The 21,054-nt window shown below is 46.9% G+C and overlaps 1 protein-coding gene across 1 annotated transcript in view; it reads right to left on the bottom strand.

Annotated features, from left to right (window-relative positions):
- The window catches only part of YEATS4 (YEATS domain containing 4), a 214,200-nt gene extending 203,863 nt beyond the window's left edge, over positions 1-10,337 (bottom strand). Inside the window, exon 1 of the mRNA XM_069629340.1 lies at positions 10,107-10,337. Coding sequence (XP_069485441.1) covers positions 10,107-10,157 — 51 coding nt within the window. The 5' untranslated portion in view covers positions 10,158-10,337. The remainder of the gene's footprint in view (positions 1-10,106) is intronic.
- Positions 10,338-21,054: the final 10,717 nt, after the last annotated feature.

The raw sequence follows: 21,054 nt of genomic DNA, 5'->3' as shown, positions 1-21,054 counted from the left end.
CCAGACATGCTGGCTCCAGGGGTTGCCTTGAGGGAGCTCTGCCCAAGTGATTCTTTAACCTCGCATTGAAAGCTGGAGGCCTTCAGTTAACTGCCAAGGAATCTGCTGGTAAGTCTGTATTTTTCGCTGCTGCAACTTCGCCACTTTTTCACATTTTTAAAATGCTTTGGTGATTTAAAAAAATAATATATATATTGTATGTATTTTCGGGGTCTCTTTTCCACTTTACATAATGAAGAATGGGCCAACTAGTACAGTTATGTCATTCACCATTATGGCTGTTTTCTATGGCACTGGCTAGCTGCTTACTGCTCCTGGACTGAATCTGCTACCGGGCCACTCTCCGATCTCATGTCCTGGCCCGCCACTCTTCCCTCAACTGCCTACCTGCACCACGGGACTGTCTCTGTATCCTACAGGCCCTTCTCCCGGCTCTTACCTTGCACTTGCCACCAGCTGGCCCTATTATTTATCTTGTATTCTACTAACCCTGTACAGCACTTTCCCCCTCTTCCCTTCCCCTTGCACTTTTCCCGTCCCCCCTACCCATGCACTTGCGCGATCTGAATGACACCTGGCCTAGTAGGATCGTTGTCCGTCTCCCCTTGCCCCCCCTGCCTCATCGCACCTTGAAACACTTGTGTATAGGCGCGTTACAAATGCCATATCATATATCATTTCTAAATTCAACTATCCCACAGTTACTCTATTAGGCACACGTTCACACGTTCTAGTTCAACTATACCACAAGTACTCCATTGGGCACACTTTCTAAGTGCAACTATACCACAGCTACGCTATTAGGCACACTTTCTAAGTACAACTATACCAACTTTTTTTTTTTTTTTTATAAGTAAGAGTGGTAGGGCTTTCTGGAGTAAAGTGATTGCTTCAGTCCCCACCCTCTATGAAAAGTTACTGGTCTTGTCAAGAGGAGACAAGAACCCCTCTCAGCCAGGGTGGGCAGTCTTCCAGGTAGAAGTTCAGAGCCAGTCTCATCCCTGAGGTGGAAAGTGGCAGTGGAGAGTGCCCCCAACCCCTCCAGCCCCCCTTGTGCCCACAGGGTTATTTGCAGACCCTTTTCTCCAGCCTTGCCTCATGTCTCAGATACTGGGCAGTTACTTTTTTTCCCCAGAGACGACCAGCAGCAAGTCAACAGTGGAAGTCAAGCAAGAAAATCAGTGTCAGCAGCCCACAGGCAGAGTGAAAGAAAATAGACCACAAAAGGCAAGGGAGGAGAAAAGCTGAAAAGATAAACCACAGCAGCATACCACTACGAGGGAGACACAGCCCATTCAGCCACACACAGGCACAGCTTGGAGACCTGCGTCACAGAGTTGGTAGAACCTGCCAGTAGGCTCATGCAACAAATAGCAGGCCCTCTAAAACATTATGCACTAAAAGAGGAAAAGGAACCATCCTCCCCCCAACAAACCTACTGAGTTAACACACAGTAACATGTACCAGGAACATGAACAGACTTATTAAGCTGTAATCTTTAGTACACTGAGCCCATGCAGAGAAAGTGAGCAAGGCTTAGCCCCTTTCTTATGACTTTGGTTGGCACAAACACACCGTAGGGAGGGTAGAGAGGACCGGGAAAGTTGTCCAATCCTCTCAGGGGGAGGAGATGCAAGCAGTGAACAGGAAGCAGGAAAAGTGGGCATTTTGAAGTAAGATCAGTGTGAAGAACGACCAAGAGACTAGCAGGAGACAGTGTGGCTTGTGGAGCAGGCGAGGCATTGGCCTAGGTGTGAAAGTAGTTCTGTAGCTTAAGTGTGTAGGTTTGTGTGGTGACGGATTAGTAAAACTAGAGTAAGGAGTGGTTGTGAATGTGAAGTTAGTAGGAGCATCAGGTGAAAAGAGGGTGTTTATGAAGTTAGAGGAGGAAAAGGGAAGAACGGAGAGGGGAGGAGGCAGTGGGAAGGGCAGGAGTAACAGCCGAAGAGGGGGAGAAGGGAGAGGCGGCGGGGCAGGGAAAGGAGGGAGCAGTAGTGTGGAGGAGAAAAGTAATTGAGTGGAGGAGGGCATTTGCAAAATAGAGGGTGGGTGGGTAGTGGTAGAGCAGAGGAAGTGAGGAGTAGAGAAGGGGAGTAGTAACAAAGGGTGGAGTTCAGGATAAGACAAATATCGGTTCAGATTACACTCGATGCTCCATGAAGAAGACATGGATATCATTTTGATACAAGAGACAAATAGGCTAAGACACAAATAATTTCCCCTTCAAATACACATGTTCTCGCATTCGAAAAGGGATGGAGTTGCTATCTTTTACCGAAGGGGAACCCCTTTCCAAATGGATAAAACAATTTACCAACAGGGCAGGTTTGTGTTGGCAACAATGAACCAGGACAACAGGCAGGTGACACTAGTCTCAGTTTATGCACCCAATAGCAGACGAGAGGCATTTCTCCCACAGATGTGGGAAAACTAGGTAATTTCGCTAAAGGAAGCACACTACTGGGAGAGGATTTTAATTTAAATAAATGCACAGGGAGTGGTCCAGGGCTCTGTTCATCAGTTAACCTCAAAATTGAGCTCCAGGTGTTGGGTCTCCAGGACGTCTTGAGCAAACTCTACCCGGGCCAAAAGGTACTATCCCTTTTACTCCCACATCCTCATAATAAATTCTGGTGCATCTGGTTGTCAGCACAGCTTCACCCAGCTATCAAAAACAAAGGCACCATATCAGACCATTGTCCTTGGTGGGCCATATTACAGACACACCTCACCTGGAAGTTACCTCGACATTTACTTAGAGACGCAACAGTCCAGGATGAAATAAGAAATCAGATCATAGAATAATTTGAAGGAAATAAACTGAAAGAGACATCTTTCAACAACAGTATGCTTTTAAAAACAGGAATAAAGGGGAAAAATCTGGGTAGTTGGCATGAACATCACTAAAACTAAGGAAACTTAAGCATAAGCAATTATTCCAGGAGCACAGAAACTCAGCAAAAATACTTTGCAAGCTCAGACAGCAGATACATTTGCTAGCGAGCAACAATGGAGGATGATCACTATTGAATCTGAAACCGACTTGTTACGAAAAGAACAAAGCAGATCTCCAAGCCAATGCAGTAAATTATACACCTGGTCCATCAAGAACCCCAACGGCAATAGGGTCTATGATGAGGAATCCAAATTAAACTTGCTTCTTGATTATAATAAAAACACTCTTTACGGAAAAGCAGATCTTTAAGTCTGAAAACGCAACCCCTCTATTTCACAAGCCAATCTTAAATCAGGAACAAAAGTGGCCTAGATGAACCGATTAGTAAAGAAGAAATCCTCTTGCCCATAAAGGTGCCCAAAAGAATAAAGCAGCTCCAGAACCAGATGGTTTTACCAGTAATATCTGCAAACCCTTTTCTAGAGAGCCAATAGCCCTGTCTACTCTCTGTTCCTTAGCATAGGAAGTACAAGGGAAGTCACTCGCTCAATAGGAGAAGCCGCAATTACTCTGATCCTTAGGGCTATAAGATCTGTAAGGCAGAAAAGACCCAGAAGAGCGCAGCCCTTACCGCCCTATTGCGGTACTGGACTTAAATGGTAAGATGTATGCAAAGATTCTGGCCTCCTGATCAGAAGTCCTTTTGCTCAATCTTATTCACTCAGGATGTCAGACATTTGACAAAATTAGGAAAATTGCACAATATATGAATCTACAAAATGCCAGAAAACCCTCTCAATTCTCTTCTCCCTAAGATGCAAAATAGCGCTCGACCAAGTGAGCCGGACCTTTTGAAACGGACACTTGTTGCAATGGGGTTTGAAAACCATTATAGCAACTCATCATTTGCTTTATATACACCCAAATGAAAGATTTAAATCAATGGGCGCATTTCAAAGGAGGTCGCCTTGCAGCAGGGCACAAGGTAAGGTTGCTCGCTCTCCATTAATTCCCGCCTTAGCCATGGAATCCTGGCTAAAGAATTCAGGAGAACAGTGAAATTCAGGGAATTACCTTTGGCCAGAGGGAATACAAGTCGGTAATGTTTGCAAACTGCGTCCAGGTGGCTCTCCAAAACCCCTCATACACTAAAGTAACCCTCCCAAAAGGAGCCAACAAACTATGGCTCAGTTGCTGGCTTCAGAGTTAATAAGAGCAAGTCAAATTATTGGAACCAACTAGCTAGAGCGACTCCAATCTAAACACACCCTTTACAATGGCAGGGATAAAATATCTAGGCATTTACTTAATGCAAATTCTCCAAGGCCTCTACAGGACCACCCATCCCAAATTCCTGGCACAAATACAAGATTTGGCAAGTTGGAAGGTAGTCACACTTTCCTTATTTGATATAATTCAAAAAATAAAATGTATATGCTTCCACAAATCCTCTAGCCATTCGTAGTAAACAGATGCCCTATAATAAATCACACATACTCTAATTGCTAACAGATCTATATATGCTTTCATCAGGGGTTATTAAGAAAGCTATACTTTGGGATTCTTTCACAAAGGCGGGGACTTCAAGCACTAGATATAACAAGGTTTGAAATTGTGGGGAGACAAGATAGTTATTTAGCTCCTACTTGTTATCGAGGAAAGCCTGGTCAGCTTGATACCAACAGCTGCCAGGAGCTACCTTCGGTTCCTCAAGCCAACTGATGGGAAACAAACATACCTATTTGACATTAACTAAAGCGTTTGGGACAATCGAAAAATAAGCTTAAGTACAAATCTATGCAGCAGTTAAAGCATAAGGGGTCATAAAAAAGTTTGCATCTTATGGGGGAGTTATATTTGAGGAACCTATGTGCTTGCCTCTCATTCCCCAGTGGTAGCTCCTGCCCACTGGTTACTGCTCAATACCCAGGAGCTGCTTTAAACTCCAGCTCCAATCTTAATTTCGAGCCCTGTATACTCATATTATGCAGCACAGTCAAGATAATTTGAGGGGCAGGGCAAGGGGGGTGATGGTGTTGATATCACCTTAATAAACACTGGTAGTGTCAAATGCTGTCATCACTTTGTGGGTCAGAGTTCATTACTAAATATATGGGGGTTGGGGGAATACCCCAAAATTGTGAGCTTCAGGAACATTAAATGCATTTCGGGACAGAGATACTGAGAGTCAGTTTCCCTGGCACCCTAGAGCGATCCCAGCATACCACTCAAGAACTCTTATTCACTAAATTCATAAAAGGCAAGGGCCATAACAGCAATTATCCTCACAGCTAAACTGGCTATTGATTCTACAAGCCGACTTCCAGATTGTCTAAAAGAATTAAAATCACTCGGGCTCTTTTGAGTCTCTTTGAATCCCTCCGCCACAATACACAGAGAAGATCGACCTTCTAAATCAGGGGGTCAACAATTTACCTTGCAAGCTGCTAGCCAGCCATATCATGTCACTCCACATCACAATTCTATACATATGCACAGCACACCATTTATAGAGAGTGAGGTTTTCTCAACTGCATGAAACCTACCTCATACCCAAGAGATGCCTGCCCAGCAAAACATCTTCAAGGACGTTCTAGACTTCCTTATTCCTAATCACACCCCCCCCCACCAATGTTCCTTCTCTGCTTAAGATCGAAAGAATTGCATATTTACAGCTGCAAATCACTTTCTTCTCAGGGTCAGTCAGTCTGATTCCACAAGAAGCATGGGACAGATACAGCTTTGCTGGACCTCAAGTCCAATATGGAGGGTATCATTGATAAAGGACGTACTGCCCTCCTGTTGCTTTTGGACCTTTCAGCTACTTCCAACCTTGTGGATCATACCCTGCTAGTTTCAAGACTGGTTGAAGGGCAAGCTGCTCACGTTTTGCCGCAGCTTGGATAGAGTATTTTTTGGGGTCCTGGTGGGTTTCATAAGCTTTCCCCTGAAACCTAACTTGCGGGGTCCCCCCAAGGCTCCTGTTTATCATCAACTATTTTCAATATTTATTATGCTGATACTCAAATACTATTATCTCGGGTGACCAGGACTCGACTGCCATCAATCAGATTCACACCTCGATTCAGTCCTGGATGGCGTTAAATCCATTCAAGAGCTTAATAACAACAAGACCAAACGATTGTAGGCTCTGGTCCAAGGTTGAAAAAAAACTGGATTGTCGCTACGATAGGTCTGTGATAGCTAGCTGCCCAATCACAGTGGGCCTGCATGTAAAAACTCGTGAGTATTTTCTTACCCCCAAATGTCACTCAAACATACTGCCCAGCTATGCTCTTCCTGTGTAGATTGCTGAGACAGATTCGTCCATACCTGTCACGGGAGAATAGATCCCTTGTTGCCTCTGCTTTAATTAATTCCAGGTAGGACTTTTGTAACAGCCTACTGGTTGACACCTCCAGGGTTAACCTGAATAAACTGCAGACAATACAGAATTGGGAAACACGGGCATCTGCGGGCTTAGTAGGCAAGATCATAATCACCACAGCCAGACGTTCCCTTCACTTGCTTCCAGTGAAGCATAGGAAGCAGCATAAAGCCTCACCCTGACTCATTTCTCCTAAAGAATGCTCCCCGTTACTTCGCCGAACACCTGGAGAGCACTTTACTTCAGTTTAAATGTAAAAATACAGAGGAGTCAGATTTGACACCTGGGCACCTACTGCATGGAATGAGCTTCCACCTGCCATTCGATCATCGTTTGCTTCCTCTCTTTTTGTTTTGCTGATTATGTACTTGTCTTATGTGTGCCCTGAGACCTTTGGGTGTGTGACGCTATAGAAGTATTAAAATAAATAATCGCCAAGAGTCAACTATCTCGGATTCAAGACTAAAAGGACAATAAGCCTTTACCTATTTAGGTACATTGGGAAGAGAGTCTTCTTCTCAGAGGAGAAATGGTGTGTCTCATACCATGGAACCTCCTCACCACCCTGGGCCCCGTCTCCTCCTAGGTGATCCTCCTGCAGTACACCACACCCATGGTTGGGATCAGGAAGAGTCTGGCTAATCCTGGTCAACTGGGAGGAGACTTTAGGCAGGGTTTCAGTGAGGGATCTGCAGGATTCTGCACGGCGGGCTATACTATTCAGGAGGGGTGCAAGCTGTTACAAAACGAATAATGCACAAAACAAATTAAAAAAACACTAGAGACCCACCACTGTAAAGGAAACACAGAATGCAGAATCTGATAGCAAAGTTGGCACTCTGAATGAAGACATGGGTGCAAGCAATTGATTTGAGCTGCAAATGTCACAAGTACCATGTTGACAGATCACTGCAATTACCTTTGTAGCTTGTCTTGGTAGCTTGACAGAGTTGAGCTGGGCTTCTTGGCGCTTTTCAGCAGGAAAGCTGGTGTCAAAATCATATGGTTGCGCTGTTCCAATGGTGAGCCGGCATTGCGGTGGCTTTGAGACAAGGCTCTTTGTGGATTGAGTCGATGACTAGCAAGAGGTCAAGTCAGCTTGAGGGGATGCTTCAGTTGGATCGAAATAGGCGACTCAAAGGCTTCCAGTAGGTTGAGTCATCTTTTGGGTTGGGGCAGTAATCAGTGAGTCGGGTGCTTCCACGGGAGGGCAGGAGGGACCAGCATTCGACTTACGGCAGCAATGCACTTCACCAGGTCGAAGTGGTGTCAGGACGGCTTGAAGCAGGTAAACGGTTTGAAGGTCCTATAGTGACTCCAAGTAAGTAGAGTGCGGACAAGCTAGCTTGAAAGTGTCTCAAGGCAGTAAACAGGGTTCTGAGCTGCTAGATGGCCCAGTCCTGGGACTCCACAGACAAGGTGAACCCTTTGTTCCACACTTCCACTTCAAGAAGATTGCCTGGCATCTGCAGGGGTGCTTCTCCTCCAGTGAGCAGGATCCTTGCACGATGTACAGGTGGCAGAGAGGCCTTGGTCCTCAGCAGTTTCACTCCTAATGCCCCCTTGGAGGTGGATAGGGAGAAGAGCTTTCCTCTTCCTTGGAGCCATCGTTCCCGACCTCTATGGTATAGGATTTGGCAATAGACTTTATCCCCAAAGCAGATCCATGTGAATCCTTCACGTCTTGAAGTCCAAAGATGAATCAACTAAAGGGAGGATTTCTTTCAAAGCAGAATTCTACAGTGGATTGGTCCAGGGGTTCAATCAAGCTGCAGTAACAAGTCCTTTGCTTTCTGAGGTCATACCCAGAGCGCTTGGTCTGTAGGACTTGGGAAGGGAGCAGAATGTTTAGGGAGCCCTAGCAGAATCCAAGATGCTGGTATGCCACTGGACAAAACATCTCCTCTGGGCTATCTAACTTCTTCCATCTGCTTGCTTCAAAATGACTCCAGTAATCAGCACCCTAATGTGAGAGGGCCAATGCCATGCCAGGACTGTCTTTGAAGCACTGGTTAACAAGGGGAGCTTCCTGGAATGGGTCCTGGAGCAAGGCATCAATCTTCCTCAGGGGGATCAAAAGAGAAGCTTCCGGAGCAGGAACAAAGATGTTTGTTCTGGGTATACCCAGGACGGAGAGCCAATGCACACCCTGCCCTGTCAGAATGAGTCACCTCACCAAGCTGATAAACTGTGCTCTTCTTTGGATACAAATAAGCCTTTAGTGAATCTTTCCAAATGTTGGCATCATCCCTCTGAATTTCTTTGCCCTGGGGGATTTGAAGTGCAAGTTCCATGATCACTTTCAGCAGAAAATTACAAACTTTTCTCTACCCTTTTCTCGATTTGCACTACGTCCAGGCACAAGCCCTAGCCTAATGATGTTGTTCCACACATTATGCTCCATATCTCTTTGGGGTGCCCGGTTCCTAGCAATAAGATACCGCTTGGCCGTTAGTGCAGATACACAAACGTATACATCAAATCCAAATGCTTGCTGCTTTATAACTAATCTCCGTAGCCACCATTTCATAACCAGATATTATGGCTGCTGAAGTATACAATAAAAGTGATGAACCACAGGTGTACAGTATTAAAAAGACATCTCTACCTGCTGGAACACTGTTTCAGCAGCAGTTCAGCAACGCACGCAACCGTTGATCCTGCCCTGCAAGGTAGGCTCTGGGGATACCAGCAGATGATGCCAGCAAAGATACATGGGCGCACTCAATTTTTGGCACAGAGCATGATGAAAGGGGGTCGTCCGATTAGCAGACCTCCCACTCAGGAACACAATTACCTGCATCATTTTACTAAAACGAACTGTATATCCCGCCCTCACCAGATGGCATTAGGTCCCAATCACGCTCAGGGTCTTTCAACCCTACTTGAAACTGGCTCTGGGCCCTCCCCACCGAGCAGCTGCCCATGTTGACAGTCTTATAACACAGAAACAAACCCCTTTAATTTGAACGCACATTGCAGGCTGAGGCCATCACATACCTCTTGCAGACAGGCAAAGTTCTTATCACCACATTTCCTTTTTACTCTGGTTACCTGATATTAGCACCCTGCGATCAAAGAATGATAAACAGCTTTTCTGCTGACATCTAGTGTACCTCCCTGTCCTGTGATAATCTACAGCTTTTAACCACATTGCTGTATGATTTAAGTATCCCACGGATGCCTCATACTGTTTTCCTCGTATTTGCTTAAGGCTACAATTTCTGTAACTACCTCACGGCCGGGTTACCTTGAACAGCGGTCTTACAATACTACTAAAGATATAAAATACCCCTATTGTGACTCCTACTTAGCTACACCATAGCTCTCAACTCACACGCTTTTGGCGGGTGTCACCCGCCTTGTAAAGGGCTGACTCACCCGCCAAGCCTCCTGCATGCCCATTCATTTCAATGGGCGTCTCACCCGCCAAAAACAAAATCGGGTGATTTCACCCGCCTTTGCAACAGAAATGGTTGAGAGCTATGACATGCGTCGGACACAGAGCCAGCAGGACAACACGAGTTTCCCAGAAAGCTCTGAAGAGAAACTTTGAAACATGTACTCTACACGTGCATGTTTCAGAGAGCAAAGAGGACCCCAGATCGGGGCTTCGTAAGTCTCTGCACACAGGGTTCAGTGCAGTGCATATCCCATCCATAGGGCGCCTAGTAAATGCTAAACGAAACACCGTCGCTTACACGCTACAGAAAACGGAGAAAACAAAGGTCCACAATCACAGCACCCTAAACTCACTACCCGAGCGAAAATCGTGCCATTTCTGTACCCGAAAAGGGTCCCCGAAGCCGCGCACTCTCTCACCTTCACTCTGCCACCAGAATCTGGACCAAATTCGGCCATTCTCTTGAACATATTGTAGGAGGAGCCCAGAGCGGAAGGAGGAGCAGCGGCGGGGGTCGGCGTGCCGGGAAGTGCGCTAGGACAGAGTTTGCCGAGGCCGATAGGAGCATTCTCCAGAGTCGGTTGGGAAAAGCGCTAATATCTTCAAGTGACACCTCTACAGAACACTTATTTGCGTCGTAAGGTTTTCTTGTTAACACCACAGTTAGTGGCACATTGGTAGGGTCCAATTCCAATCTGAGAAAAGGACCCTAGCAGCACCCCTGTTCCTTATCACGTGACTTTGAACAAGTTAAATTCCCAGCCAGTACGCCGCGCGTTTATCAAATCGGGACTGGGAAGACGCTGGGCTGGCTTAATACCATGTCGCAGTCACGCTGGAGCTCACCTAGGCCTAGGAAAGTTCTCCAGACTGCAGAGCCACGGCCTCAGGCATGTTTCTAAGGGAGGAGGGGGGGCAATGGACAAGGGCGCTACAGGAAGTCTGTTAATCTTATTCCTGGGAGAGAATTAAGGGAGGCGTGGCATTTAACATCTGTGAGCGCTGTGTTTGTTGTGACCACAGCACGTCACCACTAAGGTACGTGTGTCGTGTTAATAAAGGAGGTGATCTGCTTTCAATGTGTATTGCCCCTTTAACATACATGCCAACATGATTCAGATGCACCTGGGGGGGAGATTTCCACAGGGAAATCGGGAGACGCATATTTCACCATGGGAATGCATTGGGGCTACAGTTATTTTAGGCAGGAGACTGTTAAAAATAGCAATATTTTTCACCTAAAAATCCGGAGTCTCCCGCCTAAATCGGGAGGGTTGGCATGTATGCTTTAAGGGGATGTGTCCCAGACATGCCAACATTCATCAGGCCCTGTGAGGGAGATTTCACGACAGCAATCGGGAGAAAGTATTTTTCCCATAGGATTGCATTAGAGTTATAAATATTTTAGGCGGTAGACAGTAAAAAATAGCCTGATTTTTCACTCAAAAATCGGGAGTCTCCCGCCTAAATCAGGAGGGTTGGCATGTATGGTGTCCCTCCCACGTGTATTGACCCTTTAAGATGGGCCATGACATGGCCCAAGCTAATAAAAGGAGCCGCTGCAGGCTCCCCAAGAGGAACTCCTGAGTCCGTGTCTCATTACCATGTAGGCTGCAGGCCTACACGTGGAGGCACGGTCTTGCAGGCCCTGAAGCCGTGGGACCCTCATGCCCAGACGGTGGCAGAGGTCCGCAGGGTCAGGGGCCTGGAAGGCTATGCCCCCATCCCTGATGGTGCTGATGTCACATTGCACCAGGGGGCCTGTCCGATGTCCAGGGCAGGCCCCAATTCCCACAGGCACTGGGCCCGTTGTGTGTTTGAGTGAATAGCAGGGGTGCCTGCAGGATGTCCATGGCAGGCAACCCCCAACAATGGCGACAAGGAAGTCACCTACTTGATGCTGTAAGGAGAGGTGACGAGAAGCCTGTGGTGTGCAGTCCCTGCCTGCGGCTCTCGTGTAAAGGAAAATGTGCGCACTTGGGGAGAAGATGCCCTGCTCCCACAGCATCTGCCATGCGAAGGAGGAAGGAGACAGCCGCACCCCTGCTGCACCCGCTGCCAAGAAAAGAAAATATCTCGGGCCGCGCCTGCGGCCCGGTCTGTATGGAGGAGCAGAAAGAAGACCTGCTGCCCCTAGGTACGGCAGTGCTGGCGATGCTGCCGCAAATCCAGAAGGAACTCTCCCATCCGGGGAGAGAAGATGTTGCGTGCCTGTGTGCAAGCTGGTGGAGGTGGGTGCCCAGTCCGCCAAGGAGGAAGAAGCACCCAGGAGGAAGAAGCACCCTTTACGGTGGGTCCTCCTCAGCCACGGCCCTCTGCGAGGTACTTGAATCCTTACTCGAAGTTGTGCACAAAGTAAGCAGCCCAGGAGATGTGCGCCTAGACAGAGAGGCTTGAAGCCCATTCAGGCACCTGTACTACCTGTACTGCCTGTTCATGAAACGCGATGTCTGCACGCTTTCCAGGCTGCTGTGCTAGGAGGGGGATGACCACATTCAGAATTTCACACATGGCAGCAGGGCCGTGCTGCCCGCATCATCCCTTCCCCCTGCATGAAGCGTTTCTGTCAGAGCTGCTGATTTCTTTTTTTCCTCCCCACGTCCGATTCCAACTTCCCCAGTTACATTTTTTCCCGTGTGGGGCTTTTAAGAAAGGTGAGGGGGTTCCATTTCAGCCCAGGTTACTAAGCCCAACTCCACCTGACTGTATCAGGTCAGGTGTTGCCTTTGCTTTTCGCCTGGGCTTTCACTTTCGCCCTGCCTCGCTCGCGGCCCCCGCAGGGTTTCAAGCAGGGTTTAAAAGGTCAGCAGAGGCCAGGGGGCTTTCACCCGTGACACCTCGCTTTGCTTATGGCCCCGCCAGTAAGTTCATTGATCACCCCCTGGCAGGAGGAGGCACCGCTCCCTCTTGGGAGAACAAGTCCACCTTAGTGACCATGGTGTCTGAGTCCACCTTTGTCACCTTAGTGATCATGGTGTCTCCCCTGCCAGGAGATCTGCCTTTCTGATCACAGATGCTCCCCTGCCAGGTAAGTATCAGAGCTGCTGATGTTGCTCTATTTCCCGCTTTGTGGCTGTGGACCCGCTCAGCCATGGCTTGGGAACAGTCTAAAAATAGGTCAGCAGAGGGGAGGGGGCAGGTGGGTACAGACAGAAACTGTCCATTAAGATTATCATTGAACAGTTTCGGCCTGTACGCATTAATTTATGACACTGACTGGACGTGTGATCCAAGCACAATCAGACACAAGTGCTTAAAAGTGGATGTTTTGCTGACAAATGTTTGTTTTTAATATGTGAGATGTGTAAGTGCCCACGTGTCACCAGCCTTTCCCAAAACCAGCGTGGAAAATCTCTACCAGGGATTTGAAAAGGAGCGAATCTTGGCGTGAAATGGGCTGAGCACAAGAAAGTGTTCTTATCTTTTCTACTTCATGGGAACTGATAATAAACTGCGTGCAGTGCGGGTGTGTATGAGGCGAGTATACTTGTTAGCTCATGGGAATTGTGTAGCACCAATCTGCTATTTATCTTGCCTCCCAGTGCGTTAGAAACGCATCAAAAGGCTCCTGGCGTGCGATGATGTAGCACCCCTTCTCCAGACACAAAGTCAGACATTTCTCCTTGAATTAGACTAAGGGCCAACAATGGGCAGCATAAAGACCATTTAACACTATTCACGAGCCCCTGAAGAAAGGGGCATCGACAAATACTTGCAGCATCATCTGCAGCCTTCCAGTAACCATGTACATGCATAAGGAGGTGTAAGAGGATTCAATTCAACACTACAGCTAAGTCAACGCCTAGTCTATAATACTGAATGAAAACCCTTATTGATATATCTTTATGTCCAGTTCATGCGTTCTGGATGACTACCCCTATATAACACCCCTCTCTTGGAATCCCCCTGACCCCACTGAGCCAAGAAGTAGTTCTGTTTTGCAAGTTTAAAAGGTTTATTTGATAATTTAAAATATATATATCACACTTTATAATAAATTAATAATTGAATAGCACACTTAATCTGATATGATAAAGATCAACAACGGAGAATCTGGCACTAGCACACTTCTTATAATCACTAATGAGTTGACATGAAATGGATAAGGTAGCACACTGGTAAATAGGAACAAAAGTATAATGTGGTAGAGGATGCTTTATGTAAGCTCAGGTGGATGCAATATTCAATGAATGCAGTACCGAAAATACTCAATATGATTTCAACCAAACAATGTAATCACTTTTCTCTGGCAATCCCCTCCCTCCTTGATGCAAGGCAAGGAAATGGAAGGAAAACACACAGTTCTCAGAAATGCAATCAAATGTGATTCAGTTCACCCCAGCAAGCTTAGACTACAGAAGTTTGAAAACACAGGCCCAAATTGCTTTGATATGTGCTGGCAATGAATTAAAAAAATATGCTAAAAATGCTTTTAATTCCCTTTCAGAGGTTCAGGGTGAGTGGTATCTAGTTAATACTAGTCCCGGCTCACACTAGCAATGATGCAGGGATAGTTAGCAGGTTAAACGAATTTCTGGCAAATGGAAGGCAAGCAGCAGCCGATTTTACATGAGGAGAAATTTGCAAATCGCGGTAAAACTATAAGGGGTAGGAAGGTGGTTCTTGGTGCGATTCAAAGCTAAGATTCTAAACTTTCAAATGAAAGTTACTGCAAGTCTCTAGCACAAACGGTCGCGGAGATATGAGCGATTAAATAAGTCGTTTTTCAGATTTGAAATTTTAAAGTTCAAAAAGACAAGTGCAGCTTGCAACTAGAAAATGACAAGTGACAGCTATGCAAATGACAGGTGACAGTTAGGAGACAGTTCTACTTAGGTTAAATAGATTGAATTAGATGAATTTAAACTAAGAGATTGGTTCTACACAGTTCTGCTGGGTACTCACACTATATTCTTGAGTGAAATGGGCCACGCCACGGATCTGGTCAGATTTTAGACTCGCCTCTGGTCTCTGCACTTCACAGTGATCTGGGTCAGCTCTCTCTGGTTCTGCTAACAGGTCAGCTCTACTCTGCTTCTGGTCTGGGTCTCTAGTTCTGGATAGATTGAAGTCTCTAGTTTGGCTCTCTGGAGGTTTGATGGAGGTAAGTATGGATTTTTCCGGCAGAGCGTCCCGCTGCAGATGGAATTGAAGGTCCCTATCTGTCCTGTCTGTCTGCTTTTATGTGTTTAGAATGTGGGTGTGTTCTAGCATCACTGACCCTACCTCTCTCTCAGCTTCTAATTGGTCAAACTTCCATTTATCATTTGATTGGGGAATGAACTGTGAGTCAGAGGGATGTCATTTTATGGCTTGCAGATAGGACACTCCTCTGTCAGATTGCACACATTCTATATTTGATAATAAAAGACATATTTCACAGTTACACAGTTGCTTGAAATTACATATACATGGTGTGGCTGAATTTAGCCATGTCTCTGTCCAAATCTGCTGTTTCTAAGAGCTTGCATTCAGAAATGGCACATAATTGACTTTTTAACTGATTTTTCACTTTCTGACATTGACCCAACTTTACATACATGTGCGCAGGGAGTATGGACATTTACTGATGAAGTTTCAGATTTTTAACATGCATACATTTAGAGTAATATCCACTTTTCCGCTGACACCCCCCTGAACATGCCACCGGGTCGAAAAACCTCTTAAAATGTGGGCAGAAAAATCACAAGAGTTATGGTGTCATTTATAAAATTTTCACATGTCCGCTCTATGAATGATCCATCTTTTTAAAGTTATGTTCTGGCTCCAAAGGGTGTGGTTTCCTCCCAGCACAAGGTAGAAATACTGGTTTATCCAGTTCTGCCAAGCCAGCTTGCTCTCACAGGCAGTGCTCCTCCCCTTTCCTCAGGAGGAAGCCACTTTTTACGACCATTTACGACTCCTGCCAATAAAACCTTTGCCTGAGCCAGGACAGGGCTTTGTTCACTTTCCTGCAGAGCACAGGTAATTCAATTATCAGATAGATGGCATATCCTTAGTGTGAGCAGCAAAAGGGCAGCTAGGCCTGGGAACACAGCTGTGACTCAAGTTTCACTCCTGATGGGGGTAGTTGCCAGGCAGAATTGGAATCTCTTTAAGCCAGTTTCAGATAAAATGTCACTTTTTGTTCCCCAGTTCCTGCATTCAAATAAAACTAAACATTTTTACATATGCAGCTAGAATGCTGATTCTAAGTGCAAAACTATGGCATTTCAACAGTTACAAAGGCATGTGACACCAAACATAGGTCACTCATTTAATCTAAACATTTTCGATTTTAGTGTCTTTAACCCAGTGCAACTTAAACTGCTGCAATCCACAGCTCAGCCAGTCTTGTTATAAACCTTCAAGTCACTTCAGAATATCACTTTACATTGTATCCACCTCTCAGTAAGTCTTTCTTTGGCATGTTTTGGGTTCATTTATTCAGTTTTCTACAAAAAAGTAAAATCTGGTGTTGTTTTAAATTGCCGGCTTTTGGATAGTGCTGAGTACTGGTACTGCACCCATTTTTGGGATTTAAGAATGAATTCCCCACAATTCTAGTTGCATTTGGCAATCAGCATTGCCATTCCCAATGGTTTCAGACTACTGTGCGGGTAGTCCAATGGTGGTTTTAGGCAGTGTCCTTCTGTGCCCATAACATCGGCAAAAATGGGTGGCAGCCTATTCTTCCTGCATTTCCCTGTGCATTTTCTGGGAAGCTCTGGCCATCATGATGTTTTCATGTCAGTACTGCACAGTTTTGAGGTAGGGCTCGGATGCATGGGTAAATACATCCCACAGAGGTCTTTCGTAACACTTAAGCCCATAGGTCGCAAAATGTATTACAAGAGTGCTCGTTTGATTTATTGTGAGGGGAGAAAGCACGTGTTGTTCTTCTGGAAGGAAATTAAACCTTTTAAACATGTTTTTAGAGTTATTTCTCTAAAGATAGCAGCCTTTTCTCATCGGTGTGATTTATCTGCCCTCGGCCCAGCTCCTCTGGGAATGTGCACTTGAGCAATGTCTTAAAAACAGGTCTTTCCGTAAAATGCAAGCCATTGAAATGGCAGACAATTTAAGCCAGCGAGTGAAACGTGTGCGCCTAATGCGTGGGGTATACAGTGTTCACACCTGTGTCCTCTGTCTGATATTTAAAATGAAGATGTCCACCTAATGGCACCTATTCTTATAGCAAATAAATATCCCAAAATGTTCTGGTGCACTTGAGTGAACCAAATGAGGGTGCTGGCACAATGTGTCCCAATTGAAGTGGACGTGGGAGCATTGTTCGTGGGCTATTGAAGACCATCGTGGTCAAACCCTGGTGACAGCACATTCCTTTGCTGAGAGTAAAAACAAAACAAAAAAGAGGGTTGGCTGAAAAGTAACGACGAATAAGGATGCCCAACTTGGTCCCTGGTATCTTTGGTAAACTTGCCACTAGCAGGTGGTCAAGGTCAGTCTGCCATGTCGCTGGATTACCCAGGCAGCACTCATATTGTGTACTAGTTAATACCTATTAATGCACAAAAATAAAAACGGTGCTGTTATTGAACAGTTTATTTTCTGATAATGTATTCCTTTCAGGATTCATACCAACATCTTGTGTAGACAACTTGGAAAAGAAATGCAATAAAGAATGGATATACATATGTATTTTTAATTTACAAAGTGTTTTTCTTGTCTACAAAACTTTATTAAAAATGCAACTATTCGGCTCCGTATTCGGTTCCGGCCGAATATTTGTCGAACTATTCAGTATCCGGACGAATACTTAAATCTACTATTCGGTACACCCCTAGTTGTAATGCTGCGTTTGTCTGAGCTTCTGCAGGAAAAACACATGGCCCTCCGAAAGCCGGGCCATGGGGTGGGCCACATAGGGACTTGCTCCGGTCTGGAGCAGTGAAAGAAGTGCTGCCCCTGCGGGGGAAATCAGTTCTGGAGTCTGGTGGCCACACCATCAAGGTGGAAGAGTGGCTGCTGCCTGAGTGAAGGACAGAGGTGTGCCCTCCCCTGCCTGGGGGGGGGGAGATGTCGAGAGGGCTTCATTGGTGGGGCAACAGTGTCCCACTACCACACGTATCCTGGCCAACCCAATATCCGCCTCAGCACTTTGTCTTACAAGTGGCCCAACACAATGCCACGGAAGCCACCCTGACTGCCTGCTTTATTAGGTGGCCCCATCACCGAGCCACTGCAGTCACCCTGCCTGCCACAGGCCAGGAAATTGATGACGTGCTCCAGTCGGGAGCAGTACAGTGAGAGCACACATACCCCTGTACTCCAGGAAGGTGTGCAGAGGGGAAGGGGGCAACTATAAGGTGCTCCAAACCAGAGCTGAAATGAGGAGGCAAGTTTGCTCCACAGGCACCAACATGGATGGTAGGTTGAGATGAGTCCGATCCATCCAGGGGAATATGAGTAACCACATACTCCATGTCAACACATGCCAGAGTGCAGAGTTAATGCACCAGCACCACACCATAACTCCAAGCCCAGGGTACCTAAGCGCACTGCACTCTGTGCATCGTACACCTCACTACCAGTGCACTGCCCAAGATGCTGCACGCGATGGACAAATGACTGTGCACCAAAGACCACCCTGTGCAATTGAAGTATGGCGTTGACCCACCACCAACAATGGCCTCACCGTAGCCGACGTGGGACCTTCACCCTAATGCCCTTCCGGGTTCACAACCATGAGCAACAGGGCATCCTGTGGTCTGTGCACCGCCCACCCCACCAGTACGAATATGCAACTGATGCTGCCTGCGCTGGGCTGAACAAAGTGAGGGGCCCCAACTCCGAGGAGGAGGTGCTAGGCGCTTGCAGGTGATCCAGGAGAGTGGCTCCTACCACGCACCTGGGATGCCAATTCAGCCCAGCGTTGCCAGCCAGACAAGAATTGGTACACCGTTACAGCAATCAGATGGGAAGGCCAACCAGCAAAGAAGGGATCATCTCCTGGCACAGCACCATCAGAACACAGGCCACCCTGCCTACCATGTTAGTGGCCCTGACTGCCTGTCACTGAGGGCACACTGGCTGCCTGTCACTAATAACACCCTGCACGCTATGCCATCGAAGGACCAGGCTAAACAGGGCTTGGGGGAGATACCTGCCAGACCCCCTGAGTTCAGCCGACAATTTATGTCCGACCAATTAACCAGGCAGACCTGGGCCCCAATACCAAGAATCAGTGCCTCAGGCAAGAAATGGGTTGCAGCTCATCATGAGTGCTTGTGTGCCCTCCTGTGTTCCTGGAGGAAAGAGATGTGCCAGATCGGGAGAACATCGCTGATGAAGGGGGTGAGTGATGTCCTGTCACCCCGTACCCTATCAACAACACCGTGCCCTATCAACAACACCGTCCCCTATCAACAGCACATGGAGCAGCCTGGATGCCCTGCGACCTGCGTCTCGCTGCTCTGCTCTGAACATCAAGGGACTATGCAGATGTGGCCCCTGTTACCTGCCAGGTGCGGCTTTGCCAGCTGTGAACTGTACCATCAATGTACCTGGACTCGGGAAGTGACTCCTGAACGGACGCTGATGGAAGATGAACTAGTCTCCTGCTGTCCTGCAATGGCTTAAAGATGACTCAGTAATCCTGTTTGTTTTGATGCTGTGAACCTGCATAGTAACTACAGGCTTTAAGTGGTCCCAGTAAAGAATAATAAGGTGAGGCTGTAATCCTGCAGTCACGAGGTGTGCATGTAGTGCCAGCTGCCAACCATGGCGTTTGTTTCGGTAGTCGCCGGTATGAACCCCAGGTTAATAAAGGGTTTCGTAAACTGTGGTAGAACTGCCTATATTCCTCCGGCAGCTCACTGGCCACGACTGTCACCTGTTGAGCGTGTTTATAAATGGGTTAGTATATGTTATGTCTGTAACTGTTGGAGTTAGTTATGTATGTGCCAGTGTCAACACGACATGTGGGTTGTGTGGTAATGTGGTTCTTATGATGCGTCCGAACATCAGCGCAGATAGACATTCTCCTTTAGTGCTATGGAGTGTGTTTCTGTATTCGCGTAATAGTGTGCAGATGGCCTGCATGAATGAGCCATTTGTGATGGACCTTACTTGGAGAGTGCGTTTTAGATTTCCCATGAATTTCTGCCATTTCATTCCATATCCAATTATTGGTCTGTCCTGCAAGTTCTAAGTGATAAGTATTTTGTCGCTCTGTAGCGGGTGGAATGCATGCATGTTTTAGCAACGTTTGTTTTGTCTTTATGAAAAAGGAGGAGTGTTAGGTGTGACCCTCCCATGTGTATTGCCCCTTTAAGGGGATGTGTCCCTCCCACGTGTATTGCCCCTTTAAGATGGGCCATGACTGTGTCATGGACCAAGCTAATGAAAGGAGCCCCTGCAGGCACGTGAAACAGAACGGCTGCAGACTCCACAAGAGGAACTCCTGAGTCTGTGTCTCATTACCATGTAGGCTGCAAGCCTACACGTGGAGGCACAGGCCTGCAGGCCCTGATGCTGTGGGACCCTCATGCCAGGACGGTGGCAGAGGTCTGCTTGGTCAGGGGCCTGGCAGGCTGTTCCCCCACCCCCGATGGAGCTGATGCCCCATAGCACCAGGGGGCCTGCCGGGTGTCCAGGGCAGGCCCCAACCCCCACTCGGCCTGTCGTGTGTTTGAGTGAATAGCACCTGCGGTGCCTGCCGGATGTCCATGGCAGGCAACCCCAACACCATCTACTCTTGCATAGCTCTCAACAACCAATTTAGTTTTTGGCGGGTGAAAACCCATTGAATTGAATGGGCATGCAGGAGGCGTGTGGGGGGGTGTGTTGAATGTGAGCTGGGATCGCGCATTCATACGATCCAATCAATCATGCAATGACTTCAGAGCAATTAATCAAATGCACGCAATGAGATACGGAGACAGTAATGTGCGTCTGTATCTGTCTTTAATTAAGCGTGAACTGAATCCCCAGCGGTAACCCCACCTTTTAACCACGTGGGTCGCAGCCCACAACTAACACAACAGAAAGGGAACTTGGCTCCCAGCATGAAATCAATCAACAATCAAATAGGACATAACATCTCCACTTTGCTTAACATGCAGCTAGGCTATTTAGTTCATTTCTTCGATCCATCTTGATGGCCTCCGTATGGTCCTCCGAGATGGACTGCGAGCCGGTGGAAGAGCACTCATTTCTGCGCTGTCACTGTCGTCGGCATCTCTGTCCTCCTCTCGGTATTCAGAGTCTATGTCCGAGGAGTCACCTGCAGTGACCACAGTGGTGCTTTTTTGATTGCTATCACCTCTGAAAGTCTGGAAAAAGGAGGAGTTTCGGGTGACTGTGCCTTGAGGGCTGGCGGCTGTTATCATTGAACCGTGAACGTGCGTTACTGTTACGCTCTTC

The sequence above is a fragment of the Ambystoma mexicanum genome, chromosome 12 (assembly GCF_040938575.1).
Source record: "Ambystoma mexicanum isolate Mex_15411 chromosome 12, UKY_AmexF1_1, whole genome shotgun sequence".
NCBI lineage: Eukaryota > Metazoa > Chordata > Amphibia > Caudata > Ambystomatidae > Ambystoma > Ambystoma mexicanum.
The sequence above is the reverse complement of the archived record's forward strand: the minus strand, read 5'-3'. Positions and strand labels throughout refer to the sequence as shown.